At 39.4% G+C, this 19,676-nt stretch overlaps 1 protein-coding gene across 3 annotated transcripts in view; it reads right to left on the bottom strand.

The window, feature by feature from the left end:
• GRTP1 (growth hormone regulated TBC protein 1) overlaps positions 1–19,244 on the bottom strand; it is a 33,916-nt gene extending 14,672 nt beyond the window's left edge. Inside the window, exons 1-5 of one of the 3 annotated variants that reach the window (XM_031056221.1) lie at positions 19,031–19,244; positions 18,197–18,348; positions 12,125–12,283; positions 4,581–4,705; positions 2,746–2,842 (exon numbers count right to left, since the gene is read on the bottom strand). In XM_031056221.1, coding sequence (XP_030912081.1) covers positions 2,746–2,842; positions 4,581–4,705; positions 12,125–12,230 — 328 coding nt within the window. In that variant the 5' untranslated portion in view covers positions 12,231–12,283; positions 18,197–18,348; positions 19,031–19,244. Of the gene's footprint in view, positions 1–2,745; positions 2,843–4,580; positions 4,706–11,731; positions 11,781–12,124; positions 12,284–18,196; positions 18,349–19,030 lie in introns of those variants that run through there. The other 2 variants (XM_031056223.1, XM_031056222.1) reach the window with 2 other exon arrangements.
• Between the last annotated feature and the right edge of the window lie 432 nt (positions 19,245–19,676).

Consider the following 19,676-nt stretch of genomic DNA (forward strand, 5'->3'; position numbering starts at 1 on the left):
ACTCTTTCCTTAACAGCACAAAAAATCCCCAAAACTTCTCAATGAGGAGCAGAGTGATGAACAGAACAGAAACATCAGAGCTATGCTGTGTACAAACTGCAGGCACATCACTCTGAGTTTGAATTGAATCTATGCTGCTTCTTGTGGGCAATGCTGTCTGCTCCAGCCATCTGTCTGAATGAGCCTGGGAATAAAAACAACTTGGTAACACCAAAACTTCAGTTAAACAAATAATTCTCTTCCCCCTTGCAGTGTTTAAATGATAATCCCTCCAAATCCCTGGCTGAGCTGCTGACAGACAACAGGCAGAAATTCATGGGCTTGCCCTCAGTGGAAGCAGGACCTTTCCGGCCTCACCCAGCTGTATCCAGCAGTGCTGGACAAATGAAAGTTCAGCCAAATGAAAGGCATGCACGCAATTCCTCTTACCAATCAACCAAAGCCTAATTTACTGGCTCTCTCTCCCAGCTGCATTATCTCCATTTGGATACGACAGAACAATTCAGTCAGAAAACCTTTACTGATGGAGTCCCATTTTCTGTCACTTGCCCAGAATGTTCCCATCTGTCACACTGTACATTTACCAATCAATGCCATTGATCTGTGGCTGGCTTAGTTCATCTGCTGACCAAGAAAACCACTGTCAGCATCACAGTTCTGGAGTGGCTGTTCAATGTAATTAAATGTGTGTGGGCAGGGGAGGAAGCACCCACAGGGACACGGCAGAGGGCACAGAATGGATTTCCAAATTGTCCTAAAGCACCACTGATTTAACTGGAAGTGACAGGACACACTCAAAAATGAGGACATGACCTGGAGGCATATTTGGTGCAATGATAGGGGGAAAACATGTATATTATAATGCAAACAAATCAGGAAAATCAAATCAGCAACCAAACTAATGGGAAAATGTTGGCTAATCCAACTGATAGGATCCAACTGATAGATTCCTAGTCTTCCCTCTGAAAGCCTGGAAAACATTCAAGATCTACAAGATCTTGAGAGGTGCTTCTCTGCTTCCCTAACAAATAATTATAGGGCTTAAAATTGAAATGTGCAATACCTTGCACTGTTAACAGAAAGGCAGTAATTATTTACCTGAGCGAGTTGCTTTATGAATATGGTCCATCTGATTCTTTCTCTCACATATGCACACACAGTATTTCATTGAAATTATGCCAATTATTTTACCTGTCATGCTTTGACTTTTATAAATACACAACTCAAAACCATATTGGAGAGTCATGGGAATAGAAGGGATAAAAATATTTTTTAAATTCTGGGACAGGGTAAAAGAGCATCAGCAACAAGTTTTCTGTCAATAAAGCCTTGTATTATTTAATACAAATATTCATACTATATAGAAGATTCATATTGCCTAGTTGGACACAGGCCAAAGTCAGTAACAACAATCCTGTTACAGAAAAGGAAAAATGTACCTATAACTTGAGTAAATATACACCTACTTTATACACAGTAATTGCATTTCGTGTTATGAGTTTCTTCTCATCACCAGTGCTACCTGCCTAAGATAAAGTCAACAGCTAGGAGGGAAAAATAAGAACAACTTTTGCCACAACTATCAGTAAAGTGTAGAAGGATATATAAAAACGAAGGTTTCTGATAAAGTGAATTAGGTTTCCTGACAAAAACAAGAAACAAAATTCAGACTCTACCTCCTTTGCCTCAAAAAAAGTGTGTAAGACTATTGAAAGGACTAACAGCAAGAGTTTCCACACATAAACCCGCTTTTTACCGAGTGCCTTATCCCTGACACAGTGATGTCAAAGCAGACAAATACCCATGCAAGGCAGGGGCAGGTCCCAGGGCAGACAGCAGCCCTGTCTCCTACCTGTTTGCACAGCTTAGAGCTCTCAAGGCTGAACAAAAGCAACAGTCAGTTGATTTCTTTAGACTATTTTACAGCTTGAAAGTAAACTTCAAGGCTGCATAATGTTAAATATTTGCAGACTGACTGAACAACTCATAGCATTCCCTGCCTGTCTCTACTCTTTCAGTCTGGAAACAAAGTCCAACCACTGTTTCCACACAAGAAAAATTCAAGTTCCTACATGGTGTATTCAATGTAAAATGATTTCTTACAGTCATTCAAAAGCATGAAAAGAATCCTTCAGCTGTTCTTCTTTATTTCTCAAGGTCTTTACTTTCTATTTAATAGGGAACTAAATTTTTTTTGTTGTTTAATCTTAAACATGAGCAGACAGAAGCAAAAGTGACAGTTTCAATCAACCTTGACCAGTAGACAGTGTCATACTGAATTCCACCTCCAACCATTTGAGATAAAAATCTGTGCAAAAGCAAAACTAGGCCAATAAGGAATCAGTCCTTCATTTTCTACTGGTCTTCCAATGAGACCTTCCACCTACATTAAAGGTGTGTCTGTAGTCAGACCTTTGCAATGCTCATACGAATTCACGATAAAACCATTCTCCCTCTATAATTAAATCCCAAGAAAAAACATTCCCAAATGCATTTCACAGGAGTAAAAAATATAGCTGTGCCTGATCTGTTTCTGGTTTTAAACTACCTCACATGTGCAGTGAGGTTCAGCTTATACATGGGGCAAAATTGATTGTGTAAACACCTCCTGCAAACCCAGAGATCCAGGCAAGGGAACTCAGAGTTACTGAACAGACCAGGTGCAGGTATTGTCTACAGCTGGAGAAGAATGCAAAGATAAAAGACAAGCTCCAATATATGAATAAAACTATACTTTTAACATACCAGGCAATATTCTTCCAATAAGAGCATCTAGTAACCAAAAAGACTCCTCTTCATTCTTTGTAATAAGAATCAGGTATCCAGCAATGAAGTTCATGCCCTGAAATAGAAAAGTTTTGAGATGCATACACTTATCTTAAGAGTTTGTAGCTTATTTCTTTTGATTAAGGGCTAAATTACTACAGTTCTACAAAGTCTGCATATTCAATCAATTCTACTAATGAAGGCCACTGGTTGAGTAACCTGCTGAACCTGCACTCAAGAACTATTAACAAATATCAAGGAGAGGAAAATTAAAAGAAAAGGCTTAGCAGTCTATACTTTCAATTTTGCCTTTTTTTTTTGAATTCCAAAGCCCAACGCAACTGAAAGTGGCTGTTGCTTTGATCAGAACCCAAACACAGCTGTATTAGATGAGCACTACAAACACAACAAACCTGCAGGTAGATAGTGAGGCTGCAGGAGGAGAATGTCTGACCCAAACACATAAAGTAAAATGCTGCAGTTCCAGCAGCTTTTAGAAGTTTTTGCTGCTTAACTCACACAAAGGCTGCGTACAAACTGTTTTCTTGCATAATACCTCTAGTACTCCACAGATACATATAATAGCACTGATCCTGTGAGGAGACCAGATGTGCAAAGAATCCACACAAGGGTTTTTTAAGTGCTCTTCTTTCATTAGCCCATTAAACAGGCAAGGTACCAAAATATTTTATTAAAAATTGGACACGTAGAAGCTGCTATGGTTTAGAAGTTGCGGGTTATGTTGTGTTTAGCCACCTCTATATAGAAACCTGACACTTGCAAAATTGAGTATTCATAATTCTATCCCTTCTGTTATTACCAACATATTTAAATTATATTTTGATAAATATGCATTACTGAAAATAGTAGAAATCATTCATCTTCTGAAGAATGGGAGTAAATTTCTGTACTAAAACTAGCTGAGGTACACAAGAAAAAAAAATTTTTTCAGAGACTTCAGTGTACATTTAAGTTCCTTTAAGTATTCTCCTCTCAAGATTTAAAAAAATACTGTTCATATTCTTTCAACTTTGAAGTAGTTATATTTACTACACAACTTTCTCAGCTAAAATGAGTTATATGTTAGCACACACATTCTTGCTCAGGAACCGGAGGAGACAGGAGAGAACTTAATAAGTCAACTGAAAGCACATGTTGCTGATGACAGTGCCCGCTTCTTTAAGATCCTTAAAGACAGACACTTTTTTTCTTGGCTGTCAGACTATCATGAATCAACTTATGCTCTTTGTGTCCCACAGGAAACTTTACAGTACTTGACAGTGACAACAGAAGCTTTCTTGAGCTGCCATCAAAGCAATATCAGGTTGAATTTCAAAGAAATTCTCTTCCTACTCGTGTTATCTATATTGGGAGATGGCACTAAATAATGCTACCAGCCCCCAAGTACATGATGCTACATTAATGCTGGTCTTTCTGTACTTTGAAAAATGTGACAGTGAAAACACAGGAAACTGAGATCTCATGATGCCTTGTGGATACCAAGGAATGTGTGGGGAAAGCTGGCAGGACGAGGGAAAGGCAAGCTCGCTCCCTCTTGCTCTCCAAAGCAACTACTTATGTTGCAGCTAACAAATGGATCAAGCTGGCTACAAGAACAGCCACTGAGAAATTCAGAAGGGTATCTGAATTTGCCTGAAGCTATTCATACTCTGCCCCCCCCGCCAAGCCTCCCAGGGCCAGTTTATAAACAGAAATAGTTTTGTGGGTATGCTTCAAAAAACACACATTCGAATGGACAAGAGCAGTCAGCAGCGGTGAAATGCAGCATTGTTTACAGAACAGTGATTACCTACCTGACAATATCCTACTGCTTTATTGTGATGCCCGTATGCTACCAAAACGTTGTAGAGTGCGTGCTGCAAACACGGATCAGCAGTTTTGCGGAATTTTACATTATCTGGAAATGTTCTGTTCATGTCTAAACAAAAGGGAAAAAGACCAAAATTAAGAGCTGTTCCTTGTCAGTTTCCAAAAAAAACTTTTATAGGTCTTCTGAAGTACAACTGAAGCTTCACTATGGTTCATTGAACTGTTGTTTTGGTGCATTAATGTTAAGAAACAGCTTTACCTCCATTTTGGCTAAAAGGGCACTTGCATTCAAGGATAATCTATTCCTAGAAAGAATAATCCTATTAGTGTACAGAAAGCAATTTCAAGCAGACCTAAAGAAATTCTCCTGCAGACTGGACTCCCTCCATGTCTGACTGCAAAGCCTTAAATGAAAGCAAACCAGGTATTTAGACTGACAGACACAAGACGTGCCAAACTTCAAGTCAAGTGGCATGACAGGAGTTTGCCTCTAGGAAAGCACATTCTCATAACAAATCAGATGAACTCTCAATTCACTTACTCAGTGAACTTCTACCAAACAGTAGCAGCCAAAAAACCCCAGACCTGTTCCCACAACTGCCAACATCCACTTAAAAATCCCTTTTTAAAATTTAACTTTCTCCATGATGTGATCATGAGAAGAGTTGTGTCTTCACTGGTGCAAGATCATCAAGAATGGGAGTGGTTTCTGATAACCAAGCAGCAGAGCACATTCCCACATGCTTCAAGCTCAATGCTTAACCAAGTAAGGAGTATGCAATTATTGACATTTCCAACCATTAATTCCTTTCGGACCAAATATTAATTGTAGGATTCATCTTTCCTTACAAACGTCTAAAACTTAGACGTGCAAGTTTGAGCTAATCACCCCAAAACAGCCCCTAGCTGTTAGAAAAAACAGGCAGAGGTAATTTTTGGTCTGCTTCACTCCATAAAGAGAAAACCCAAGGTCACTGGCACAGAGCTGAAAAATTCTATCTTTAAAGAGAATTTTTCTCTCCAACTTAAATGTCTAAAAGTAAGTTTACAGACTTTCAAAACCCAAGAGTTATTAATAAAATATGAGTAGTTGTTTGGGTTATATTTAACAACAACAAATTGGGTTAAAGTTAAAAACAAACTTCAGTAACAGCACTTCTGTACAGATCTTCATGTCCTAAGAATTATCACTTTTTATCAGCCTTTTCCGGCATAAAGGAAGAAGTCTGTTACAGCTTTGACACAAAGTTCAGCTATAAGCAACCAAAGGAAGAAAGCTCCCCAAAATCATGAATAGTGTGGTGGAAGTCACATGCATGAAGAAGTTATCACACTAATTGCTATTTCTTCCTTTTAAAGGGAACAAATCATTTGCAGGAAAATATTTCACTTCACCTCTCATGTGTATAAGAAGAAAAACACAAGGAAAAAGACAACTTTTGAGAAGACCTGAACAATAGACCGTTGCAGGATAAATACATTTCTTTTGTTTCTTCTTGGTAAGAAGATTATGCAGCATAGTATTTGCATAATCAGAATTTATTCTTTATTAAAGCATATGCGGAATGTTACAGAAAAGGTTAATGCTGAATTTTAGCCATGGCTCTTCTCCTCAGGTATACAGAGAAAGGGTGAGGGGAGAGTAAGAAAAGTCCATCACATACAAAGCAGGGACTACTCAAACTGAACTCATCTCTAATTTCAAAGCCTGCAATTGAGAGAATCAGTTGCAACTTGTTTTCTGATTGCAGAGCATGTTTTTTCCCACAAGGACTGGGGAAGCCTTCCCTGGTTTTATGAAGGATTTAAAACTATATTTAGTAACAATATTTTAGTTTAGGGTGAGGGGATGGAGAGAAAAAACAAGATACAAGAGCTAAAAAGCTTTACCCTTAATAGAAGATATGGAGCATGGTCTTACAGGACTCCTTGTGCCAGATTATTCCTTTGAGCACAAGAGCAGAGGATCCCATTCCTTCTCCATCCTGCCCTTTCTGCTCCATTTGCATGCTCTCCCTCCTCCTCCAGTTCTGAGGCTCCTCTGACTCGAGATGAGGGAACTCAACCCTCCACAGGCACTCATAAGCCAATGTTTTACCATGGTACAAGACGAGGGTCAGAGATGACTTGAGGCAAATGGAAGAAGCAGGCAAGGGATGTTCTTTTGGCTTCACCACTGACATCCACTTTAATCCATCTGTTCCAGGGGAGACATACAAACACCTCCTTCTCATGCTCTGCACAGCCTACCCTCTGACCCACTGTCCATTAATTTACTTTGCTCTTAATAGACATTACTGTCCAAAGGAACACAGCCTCAAACTAGTACAGTTTTGTAGGGAGGAAAAAAATCAGTTCTTTTCAAACAGCAAAATGAACATTAGAATCTTACGCTGCTAGATAGTCATAATTTTGGGATTTATCTTTTCATTATGTGCAGATCTGCTGCTTATAAGTAAACTAGGTATGGGAGCACAGAACCAGGAAGGGGGTCACAATGAAAAGACTAGCTACTCTTTTGTTGTAAATTCAGATTAAATCCCAATAGCAATTTTTTTACAATCTTTCCACACTCTGAGCTGGCAGTTTTATGCTGCCAGCATAAAACAAAAACTACCACCAGCTTGATTTATGTCTGTGCAGCAACCATGAGAAGACCACTGGATTCTTTCTTCCCTCTCACGAGTCTGCGGTATTTCAACCTCATTCAGTAACACAAACAGGCAGAATACATTAGCCTCAGTTTATAAAACAGATGTCTATTTTGGTACCAAGAACTACAGCCATTGATGCTATTTCTGGAGCAGAGAAATTCAAAAGCACAGTCCAGAAAAGCAATGCTTTTAGAACCAGTCTCGTGCTTTTCCTACTTAGGGTACTTCAAAAGTCATGCATCTACAAGACAACCTTCTTCACATTGCTGTCTCATCCTTCCTTTTTGTCCTGATCCCAGCCAGGACAGGGTTAATTTCTGCAGTAGCTGGGAGAGGGTGTGGCTATAGGGCCTGGAGGTTGTTCTATACCACCACACCAATGCCAGGGGCCTGGGAAAGGGCGTCTTCCAGGGAGAAGGGGCTCCATCCAGTTGAGAAAGCTGCAGAGGGAGCCACCTGGTATTGTCTATTATCCTTTGTTTTCTTTCTGTGAATTGTTTTATATACCTTTTGTTATTAATATTGTTGCTGTTACCGTTCATTTTCTTATCTCATTGCTGTTTCCAGTAATTTGTTCTTATCCAAACCTGTGATCTTTGCCTTTTGTCCCTCCAGCTGGAGGTGGGGAAAGGAACTGGCACGTGGTTTTAGTGGGAGTGCTAAATTGAAGAATACATTTCCTAAACCATGGCACCTTTACTTTCATATCCTGGGTACCTCCCACTCCAAGACACAGGTGGTCAGTAAATTACACAAGTATTTTTATAACTAACATATCCTACTCCACTTATGGTCATTTCTTTGCCACTGCTACATTTGTGATGCACATCCACTCTGAAGAGCTTCCAGGCAGGTGATGTTTTCTTTTTTTACATAGTAGAGAGCAGAGCAAAAATTCACTTCAGCTGTCAACTACAAGCACTCAAAATCTCCACTGCAAATAATGAGGTTAGGCCATAAATTGCAACTTGTAAAAACAGTATACTTAAAGAGTATTTTAGATTTGTTATAACTGGGTGTTTAGCAGTCATGCTCAAGCTTTTTCCTGCAACACCTGGAACTATAAATTGTTTTGGAGGCTTGGGGGGTTTGTTTCAAGTTAAGGCTGAGTTTTTCATTAACTAAAGTCAGAAAAGCTGACCCTCACAATCCCCACTACCAAGTAACAGTTCAAGAGCTTTTAGCAATCAAGAAAGCCAACAGGGTTAGGATTTCCTACAAAAGAACAATATTGCCACTGTATAAATCTGAGAAGCACATGCATAAATTCCAGCCCTCTTCATCTCCAAAAGATGATACCAGAATTAGAGAAATTACAGAAAGAATGGCAACAAGGAAGACCACAGATATAAAAAGGCTACCTTATATAGCATAAACCCAGGTGGATAAAAGCTACTTAGTTTAGAGGGATGATTAACAGCATTAAGACAGCACAAATCTGCAAAATTATGAGCAAATTTTTGAATTTTTTCCCATCCAGCATTATTAGGTACAAACATGCAGCATGTCTTGGCAACTCTCAAAACAGCAGATAACTGGAGACTAGGAAAAACATTCTGAGGAAGTGTCACTACACACTTCACTCCTCCAGTTCTTCCTTCAGCTGTTCTAGTAGACCAAAGACCACATGAGGCAGCTGTTTGGATATGACCTGTCAGGGCTCCTCTTACAGAGAGCCACAAGAGCTGACAATGCTCTTCCCCTTCCTCTTGCATGGTTAAATGCTTTAAACTCACCTGAAAATTCCCAGCTTCCACTTACAATTTTAGAGATGCTTCAGAGAAGCTTCTTAGTGCTTTGATAGTAAAATATTTCCTGTCTCCAGTGAAATGGCAATGACCATTGTTTGAATTACTTTTCTGACCCTGTCATAAACTCAGTTAAGATCCTGCAACTATCATCCAATCCATAGTCAGATCCTTATGCCAGCTGTCACACAGCACAGCTCAGGCTCTGGGACTGACTGGTAAGTGTAAAATCGTAGCCTTCACAGCACCTACAATTCCTCCTCATGAAATGCAAGAGTGGAAACACAGATTAGCTGCACGTACATGCCTGAGCACTTGCAGACACAGACACACTTCTGCCCAATAGCATGTTTTTCAACGGAGAGAAAGGACCAGATACAAGAGCTAAAATTCAAAACAGCCCAGGCTAAAGGAAGCTTACCCCAAGAAAGCTACAACTTACAATCCAGTCTTCCTGCACCCAGCATGCAGCCTCTGCATTAGAAGGACAGCCAGTTCTTACCTTACAACATCATTTGTCCTACTAAACTTTCCTAGAATAGGGCATGAAAAACAAAGTGTTGCTGGAATGCATGCCCTTCTAAATGTGTACATAAACTAAGACAAGAAAATTTAGACACCTGCATTCCTTTAGCTCTTTTTTAATGGTTAGAGTAAGAAGCCTGTTCCTTCCTACATTTTTCTTAAAAAAGCAAAAATGTTCAAAGAACAAATACCATATAAAACAAAGTAGCAATAAAGCTCATCAGATCAGAATCAGGAAGTTAAAGGTCAGAAATGGTGAAAGAACAGATTACAGATTTAATTAGCTGAAAGACTTCCGTTGCTATTACTAATCAGATTTTTCTTTAAAGATTAGACCATTTCTTCACACAGTCTACCTGCCATTTTTAACCTGATTATACCACATCAGAGACTTTCCCCTATGAAAACTAGTTTCAAACATACATGAAAATGGTTTGCAGCTTCTGGGCATGTGAAAGAAAGAGGACACATTGGCTCTTACACATTTTAAATTGAATTTGAAATAAAGTCGTTGGTTGGCCTTGTCCTCCTGCCCCTCCCCTGGGAAAAAAGAAAAAAGTGTGGTTGCTGTTCTCTTGTTCATAAACCCCCAGCACTGTGCTGTGGGAATAAATACCACACCGTTGCCTGAAAATTCTGGAAACTGCAAATATGAAAGCAAACAGCAATACAATTCCACATCTTACCTTGCTTTGTTATTAAAAACAACTACAGTAATGGGAGAACAACACTTGAAGAAACAAAATCAGTCAGGCAACAATTCACATTGAAAGAGTCCTCAGCCAAAGCCCACTATAAAATGCTCACAGTCAACAGGAGCATAAGTTCATTAAACACACAAACCACAAAGTCTACATTCACCTTAAGTACTTTGTTCCTTTCATCCCTCCTATGTCCACATTGGTTCTTCCTTTCTGAAGGAGGAGTGTCTGAGGTCTTTATTATATTTTTCCCCTCCAATAAAATCTTCCAGGGCATTTTTCTTTATCTTTTCCTTCACTTGCTCCACATTAATTTTCTCTTCTGCAGTTTTCCAATCAATGCAGCAGCTCTTCCGAAACTTTATTTCCTCCACAGCTCACAAACAGATCTTTATCCTCTCCCAGTATTTTTCGTCCTCCACAAAAATACTTTTATTTCATTTTAACCTGTGGGGAAAGCCACCTACTGACCCTTCCTGTCTTTGTCTAGTACTGGAAAAAAGTTGTTTTCAACTCTCTCTTGCAGCACTTTTACCCCAATTGAATAGTTTGATGCTTCTCCAGACCCTTACCAAGGTGGGCTTTAGAAAGTCATCTTACTAGCTCCCTCTTTATGCATAGTAACAGCTCTACTGTTTCTAGTTCTGAGCAGGATATAAGCCTGCAGATTTCTGGCTAGTCTCCATATTCATAGGAACATGGAATTTATGCTCCAAAATACCTTACTAAGGCGTGTAATCCCAAAAGCCCGAAGTATTCCTGTTGCGGGGAAAGGCAGAGAAGAAACTCTGCATAAAGCAAAAGCTTTTGGATGCTTATCCAACTTGAATAAAAATCTATAACACCCAAACTAAGTACCTGGGTTTTTGCAAGAGGAAAAAGACAACCTGCCTTTCTAACCAAACAACCTCAGCATTTTTCTGGAGCAGAGCCCAACCGCTTGACGTTTTAATTGGACAATTTAGCCAATATCAGCTTGGCCACAAAGACTCTGCTGCAGCAGGTTTCAGGACAAGTATCATTTACATCAAACTCCTACTTGCTTGTCCTCACCTACTGCCTTTTTCCTCCCAGTGGGCCAGCCTAAGGTCTGGGTGCCCTTGTACCCTGCCATCAGTACTGGCCACTGATCAGTGTTCACAGAAAGCACACATGAAAACAGATTAGTAGAGGAGCAGTGTTTCACCTCCTGCATTTCTCCCAGGGATTTACATTTAGTGTTTAATAGTTCATGCATCAAGCGGATTCACCCACCTCTCAGTTTATCAAATTCCTTTTTAAACCAGTTCATACTTCTAACCTCTGCAGCACAGTAACAACTGCCACAACTCTTCTAAACCTGAAGCACAGCAAATTTCATTCAGTGTCCTTGGTTCTTATATTACAAGAAACAAATAACAATTGCTCCTTATTCACCCTTTTTGCACCGTTTATAATTCATATAAATCTATCAGCAGCTTTTTCTTAGTTGTCTTCTTACTCAACCTGAAATCCTAGCATACTTCACCTGCCTCGTCTGGGCCTCTGTGCCACATCTTCAACCATCCCTGTTCCAGTGTCCTATGGGACAGAATTAGGGAGAAACACTCAAAGGCAGGTGTCATGGCTCCAAGTTACAACTCTTCAATCACTTAGATGACACCACAATGTTTTCTAGTTTATTCTTTCTCAAATAATTTCTAATCTTCCTTAAAAGGATTCCTGAATGCTTTTAACCACATGATGAACCTGGAAAGATCTGTGCTGTTAAAGAGCTTATGGCTAATCTAATTTAAGTGTTAATTCAGCACTTTAACCACTACTACAGAAACATTAAGTTTTCCATGACATAACTTGATCTCTAACACTTAAGGCCATAGGATGGATAAATACAGATAAACAGCATTATCAAGGGAATAACCTGTTTTGATTGCTTCAAGCAGCTTGGCATTCTTCTCTCCTTCCAGCAGTCTGTGGTAATACCCAGGGTTTTGTTCCATGTTAGTTTGGGCCCCACTCACAATCATCCAGACCAATGCACGGTGTTCATTGGGGATGCCTTTCCTGATATATCTCTTCACTGCAAGACAAGAAGTTTGGTATGGTTTGTTCATTTTTAAATAAATAAAAAAAATATCCAGCTGTATTATTCTTTTTTAAATGAGTAGCCTGAACTTAAGAAGTCATAGGAAAACTCTTAACTGAGTATTATTATATTTTCTCTCCTATGCTACCATTTTAGGATGAGCATTTACTTCTCAAGCTGCATAACATATTTCAGATTCACTCCTAAGTTCTTGTTACTCAGATTCCCCCCTCAGATCTTCACTCAGGTTTTCCTCCCTCCTCTCTTCCCTTGTGTGAATTTTGAATCCTTTCCTCTTCTTCTGCTTTTCTGGATGGAGATACAAACAGCAAAGCTTCCCCCTTGATTTTGTCCTTTTTCATTCAGACAAGCACTGACTTGACTTTTCCTACATCACCAGTGGCCTCTGAAACCATGGCTCTGCCCATTTAGCTCTAACATCAATGGCCATAACCCTAGGGCTTCAGCTCAGCACCTGACCACTGAAGTACAGCAGAAACTGAGGATTATGAAATATGTGCCTCCTGTCTAAATGAGCCCTGGAAGAACTGGAGTGATGTGAGTGAGCAGCAGCTGACTTTTTCCTAGAATAACTGTGGAAGTCTTTTCAAATCTAAAGTAGCTCTTATCTCCCGCATCATTTTCATCATAAGGGTGTGCTTCAGGGTTTTTTTTAAAGCAGATGATTCAGTGTACATAACTATGATGCAAAATTACAGGAAGAAGCATCAGGCTAATGACAATGAAAGCAGCCTCCTCCTGGGAATGGTATGAAAAATATTAACAAGGAGTCAATGCTGCTTATGGGTACATAATCCTAAATCAGCTTTACCTTTTCTGACCCAAAAGACAGCTGAAAGTTTGAGATTCTTCTCCTTTTTTCACAGAGAAGAAAATAACAAATGAAACAGACATTTTGTACTAAATGAATCATGTTTTATCAATAAAATCATCAACTTCTTCTCTCTAAATTTTATGGGACTCAAATCCAAGTGGGGATTTTTATTCCACCCACACATTACCACACACAATATCACTACCTAGCCAGGTTTTATTGAATCACACAGTTCTGTAATAAATGCTGCCTAAATTAAAGGCCTTAAAAACAGCAGAGTGAAGCAAGGTTGTACAACTCAGCCAGACACATTCCAAATACATTCCACCTAATAACAGCTGCCTATCCTTTAGGACCCAAAGCTGCTTCCCCCGTGTCACCCAACATAAAGATACACATATAATGTGCATTTCACCCACCTAAAATCTGGTGTTTTCTCTCAAAGAAACATACTGGTAATAAATGCCTGGTCTGCAGGGTACAGTTTTTGTTTAGCTTTTCAATGAGGATTTCTATTACAGGTTACAGACTCTACAGTTCTAGCTGTAAAGTTACCTTAACTACAACCTTCTTTTAGACTGGAAATAATTCACTTGTTTCCATGGTGGTTTAATAATCCCCACTTCGTCTCTTTTACAAGATTTTGAACTGCAATGCTCAAGAAATCCTATAAATCAACATAGCAAATACAGGAATGACTATCAAGAACCAGTTCCATTTAGGTTAACAAGGGACATTCAGATCAGCCTAGAAACAAACTTACTGGCTTAAATATTGGGTTATAGCATTTTAGCACATAATTCCAATGGCATTTTTTTCTGGAACAAGTGTAAATTCTGGAAGCATAGCCAACACTGATATCCAACAATACACATGGAAAAGCCCTTGACAGTGGCACAAGGGGAAAGCAGCCTGCAGCACAGCACACTCTCATTATTCCTCAGTGTCATCATTCTCATGGCAGTAGACAGCCAGGGGCTTGTACCACCCCAAGTGACTACTGACCCAGCTCCCTCACTCCCTGAGGAATGCAAAGCCCTTTACATTGTGCTTTTTTTCCTCACACCATTGTAATACTTGCAAGGATCTGCAAACTGGCATTCAGAAGCAGCAAAACAGTTCTGAAAAGGAGGACAGCTGCAGTTTAATAAATATCATTTATATGTGCAGATAGACATAGATATATCATATTCTATAAACAGAGCTGTGTTTATACATATATACATATATATATATATATATATAAGCTCTCTTCCACATTATCCTTGGGAAGCAAGAAGCCCACAAGAGCAGTTCACACTGCAAAATACTCTCCCACTGTAACATCTGAGAACTCTCCCAGATGAAGCCAGATTGTGCATGAATCTCCACCCATACATTCAATACCAGTTGAAAACCAAGGGCTTGATCTCAAAAGCAGCACTGTTGAATACCCCAAGCCCTGCACACAGAACCATTCCCAAGACAATCACAGTAGGTGGTCTAAATTCTAGACCATACACAGGTAAGAAATATCTTCAGGCAAAATTTTGGCCTCTGTTCATTAACAAAATATGAAACACCAATTTTTAGTGGGGGGAAACTCTCCCCCCTCTTCATAATTCAATTGCCTCTGACACTTAGTGCCAGTTTCACAAGTTTAGAGTCACACTTCATGAATGTGGTTTCCTTTTTACAAGAAAAAACAGCTATCTCATAGGGTAGCAGTCTAAAAGTGCTAAGTACCCAAAGTAACTTTCAAGAGAAAAAGATGCAGAAAATAACATTTCCCTAATACTGTACACTACTTACAGTAACAAGATGTATAAATAAGTAATTTCAACCTGCCTGTCCTTGTTTGATGGTACAATATGAGAATTTTGGAGACTTCTGCTTCAAGGCAAATGTTGCATTGCCTTTTCCCCCTATTAATATTGTTTCACTCTACAGTATAGACTCAAGTTTATGTAGCAAAGACCCCCTAAACATTTAAAACCAAAAATTATCTCATCTTAAAAATATTTTTTGAGAAGCATCTGCACATCTACTTTTTCAGGTACTAACAATTACAGTTGAATGTTGAGGAAATACACTTGTGCCCTAGAAGAAAAATTCTGTGGAAAAGCTGGAAACAGCATACAAGGAACTGAAAGCTTTATTTCATTACATAACAGAAAAACCAAAGCACATAAGTGCTGTAACAAAGTTCCAGTCAAACTGACTTTCCCTCCACCAAGCCCTGGAACAGAAGTGCTCATGTTATAACCACTGTTTAATACATTTATTTTTCCCTTTCACTGTATTTTATCAAAGATCAGAAAGCATCTTTTGCTACTGGTCACTTTTGACTAGTACAGCCAACAGTCAAATTCCTTTGTGTAGCATGATTTTGGTCAGAATTAGGATAGTTTGAGCAATGATGTGATGAGACAGTTTGTTTCCCACCTGTAAACAGAGAAGAAAGCTGTATTTTGGTCCCATAAAGATAGAGTTGAATGAAATGAGGAAAAAAATTTGGAGGATCTCAGTAGTGGCAGAGGGAGAGAGACAGAAAGAAGAGAAGTGATAAACAATGATTATAGACTCTCATGTGCAGTGGAAACAAGGTGAAGATGGGGGGGGAACGGACACAACAAAATACCAGAAAAATAATAAAAAGGAAGAGACTGGAGAATGAGTGAAAGGAACTGTCAGCCAAATTCCCATGACCCACCCTACCAGCAGGCTGCAACACAGAACAACAGAATGCACTGCTTAATTACCATTGTTTAAACTCAGTCTAATTCTTTTTCTTTATAGTGGAACAGAATTATACACATACAAACCATCCTGGATATGAGGCAAACCCAGCAGCATGTGAACATGCCACATTTCCAAACTGGAAAATTAACACAAATTAACATCACTTCTTCCTGTTGGCCTGGGCAGAAATTATGAGCTTCTCTGTGTGCAGACAGATGGGTGTGGAACTACTGAGACACCGCACATACACTGCCTCTCTCACACCTACTCACAGCAGGACACACAACATTGGTTTGGTTTACAGCTACTGTGTTTGGGGAGGGAAGTGGCAAATCAAATATTCTTCTCAGTTCTAGCTTATGGCAGAGCCAGCAGCTCCGAGAAAAGCTTCATAGCAATGAAGTCAGGTCCTGGAGGAGGGAAATTCAGTGAATAATTTGCCTGTAAGGAAATCACTGCATAATCATCTTGCAGGATAAAGCACACACCTGCTTACACAATTCCATGTGCATGTCACAGAATTCAATCTTAGTACTGAAATGAGAAGGAAAATATTTAAAAATCAGTAATTGCACAGGTTAAGCTTTCATTCTCCTACTCTGAGGTATCAGATGAGGCTAATGCAGAAAGCTTTTTGTAACAACTCTGAATCTACACTCAGACTACATTTCCTCAGTATTACTTTTTCCTGTCACTCTCCCTGCAATTACACGTATATGTGAGAATCCACAGCCCTGAAATCCAGGTATCTTTAGCACAAGTCAGTAGCATCAAAGGTGATGTACCAGCCCACAGGACTTGTGACAGTCCAGAGCCACTGCCTGTGTCCCCTCAGTGCATTTACAGAATCCCAGTTTCCGCAATGAGCAACCTGTTGGAAACAATCAAAGCCCCATTAAAGGATGCTGCCATTATGTTTCCAGTGGGGCAACATGACCTTTGGTTCTGAAGCCTGGTGGACAAGTTGAGAGATTTGGTCAAAGTTTTGGCTCCAAAATAAGACCAAAGGCATTCCCACTGCTAGTACCACAGTAACATACTGCTTCTAAAATGGGAACACAAAGAGAAATTAAATGAACTCATAGAAATTGCTAAAAGCTGCCACTGTTACCACTCACACATTAAGAGAAGGGTATGAATCAAAACTGAGAGTATTCTTCCCCAACGAGAAGACAAAGTTGTGCAAAATTTCAAAATCCTCACTAATTTAAAATGGCATGACATTCTCACTACATTCAAATTTGACACCCCAAACAAAAACATCTTTACATTTCTATGAAAAAATAATACAGTAGAAGTAGATACATTCTGGTTAGCAGCATATGATCTAGCAGTTATAGCTCAAACCTACATTTTCTGGAATTTCTCACCCGTAAAACAGACATCTGTACACAAAATACACAGTTATATTTAAAATGTCTCACTAGTTATCATCCCATTTCTGGTGAGAAGGAAAAAAAAAAACAAACCCAAAGCATCAGAATCACCAGTGCACCTGCAGCACAGCTCTAAATGTTACTCAATTTTTCCTTAACATTCTTCAGAGAATTTTTTCCTTAACATTGCCCAACTCCAAAAGACACCCAAAGAGAAAGCAATCTGATAAGCACCATTTACAGCAAACAGGAAAATTTAGATGCTTATATGAAAAACATAACCCAGAGAGAGAGCATGGGAGGAAACTCCATCCTTTAGTTTCACAGGATTCCCTAACACCTTCTGATTCTCTGCATTTATTTCTACCTGTATCTCTTGCAAGATAAAACATTACTAGAGGTTTTCATGCTCTTTGAGGCAGACATTAACACTTCCATCAGCGTTTTATCCAGTGTTGCATTAGCCCCTGCATTAAGCTTGCTTTCTTCACTTCTAAAGGCATTTATCATCAGTTCTTAGTACACAGCTTTTCTGCTGCATGGTACATGTCATTTTACAAAAGGAGGATAAGGAGATCTAGAAAATCTCAGCAGCCTAAGGAACTGTTAAAGAGGCAGCAACTGAGAGCCCCAACATCCTGATCCCTGGGGTTCAAAACAACATCTTCTACATAATGCCATGTCTTTTTAAAGAGAGCACAGAGTACAATACAGCCAACAGCTGAAAAATGGCATCTTGGAGTGCCAGTGGCCACAATAGCTGATGTAACAAGATGTAATAAGATATTCCTGTGCTGAAGAGGGATTACTCTTTTGGAAGGTTTAAATGAAATCCCTCTAACTTGCTTATGAATTATTAGTATTTATACTACTGCTTTTAATTTGAAGACAGAAATAGTATTCCACACTTAAAAATACAAACCCACCGAATCCTAACATAATGCACTTTTAGTTATAAAGAGACATGAAGCTCACCTTTTAAACTCTTCTGTATACTGTTATTCCCCTTTAGGAGCTTGGACCATTTTATTGCTCTTCTAGTCAGTACCACTAGGTATCTGGAAAAGAATGCTTCATAGGATGCGTAATCAAAGTCTTCTGGCCTCTCAAACCCATATGGATCAACCCTACAAAATAAAAAGAATTCCTATTAAAATGTTTCTACAGCTGAAGAAAAAAAAAAGGCAAGTATGCTTTAAATAACTTCCAGCTGCTATTTCTAAAAGCAGCTCAAGACTCCCTCCTCCCAGCAAAAGCCTACTTTACACAAACTGTTACACTCCATTTAGCATATCAAAGCTGTTTAAATAAATTAACTTAAACATGCACTATTCAGTCAGTTTCACAGATTCACTGTTTTTTTAAGTAAGGAGTTTTTGGAGCAAAGGACCCATTATGTGCGAAACTGACACAAAATTATGGCCACATAAAAGTCTGGGAGGTATTTTTCTCCACAACACAGGTGAACAGTTGAAAAGCATGAAGTATAGCACAACAGCTCCAATATGGTCTGAATTCTCTTTCCAGACAGTTCTGTGCAGAAAAATGACAACAGAAAGTACATGTGTAACAAGTTACAAAGGCTATTTTTTAAAGGGGTAATTTCTGAAATTATCCTCATGAAAATATATATACAAGATGGAAAAAACCAAATCCTTCTGTTGAGCTACCTTCTTTGTATGAGTACCAAAATGCTAATTCTTTTATCTTTTACAATTGTTCAAAGTTACAGCACATCATCTCAGGCAGCTCAATAACGACAGAGTATCAGAACTGCATGGCTAATTCCGTTCTAATACATCAACTCACCTTGCTAAATTATATTTATGGCAACTTCCCAGGGTGCTTCATACCTGCAAATTATCACCTGAGTACAGGGCACTAATGGGCTTCACAGAAGTTAAACAGGCAGAGGGATCTGTCCAGTCAGACAAGGTTTCAGGACAGACTTCAGGATTTAACTTCCCGAAACACTGCCTGTTTCATTCATGGCGAAGGAATCTGGCCATGGAGCAGCACTGGCACAGCCTTGGGAAAATTGGCTCACGGGAGCGTCACAGGTAGTAAAGCATGAATCAGATGAGGAACAATTAAATATTCAGAACCTCAATCGTTAGTACATTGTTGGCTATTTAGAAGAGCACCTTAGTATTCATGTACTCCTCAAATCTGACACGAAACCCACAGGTGTAAAAAGCACCGAGACCCCCGACACAGGTTTCTCTGAAGACACGGAACATGAAACCAACACACACAAAAAAACCCCTCACACGTCCATCAACACACATCTCTTATTTACGACTGCGACTGCCCAGGCAGCAAGTACAGATTAATTTCATGCTCCACTCCATTCCGAAGGTAGAAAGAGAAAACAAAGAGGGAGGACGCAGGGTTTTGGGGAAGGCGCCTTCCCCGGCTGCCCTCGGGCAGGGAAGGTTGCGGCGGCCGCTCGGCG

This window comes from Geospiza fortis, unplaced genomic scaffold (assembly GCF_000277835.1).
Source record: "Geospiza fortis unplaced genomic scaffold, GeoFor_1.0 scaffold192, whole genome shotgun sequence".
Classification (NCBI taxonomy): domain Eukaryota; kingdom Metazoa; phylum Chordata; class Aves; order Passeriformes; family Thraupidae; genus Geospiza; species Geospiza fortis.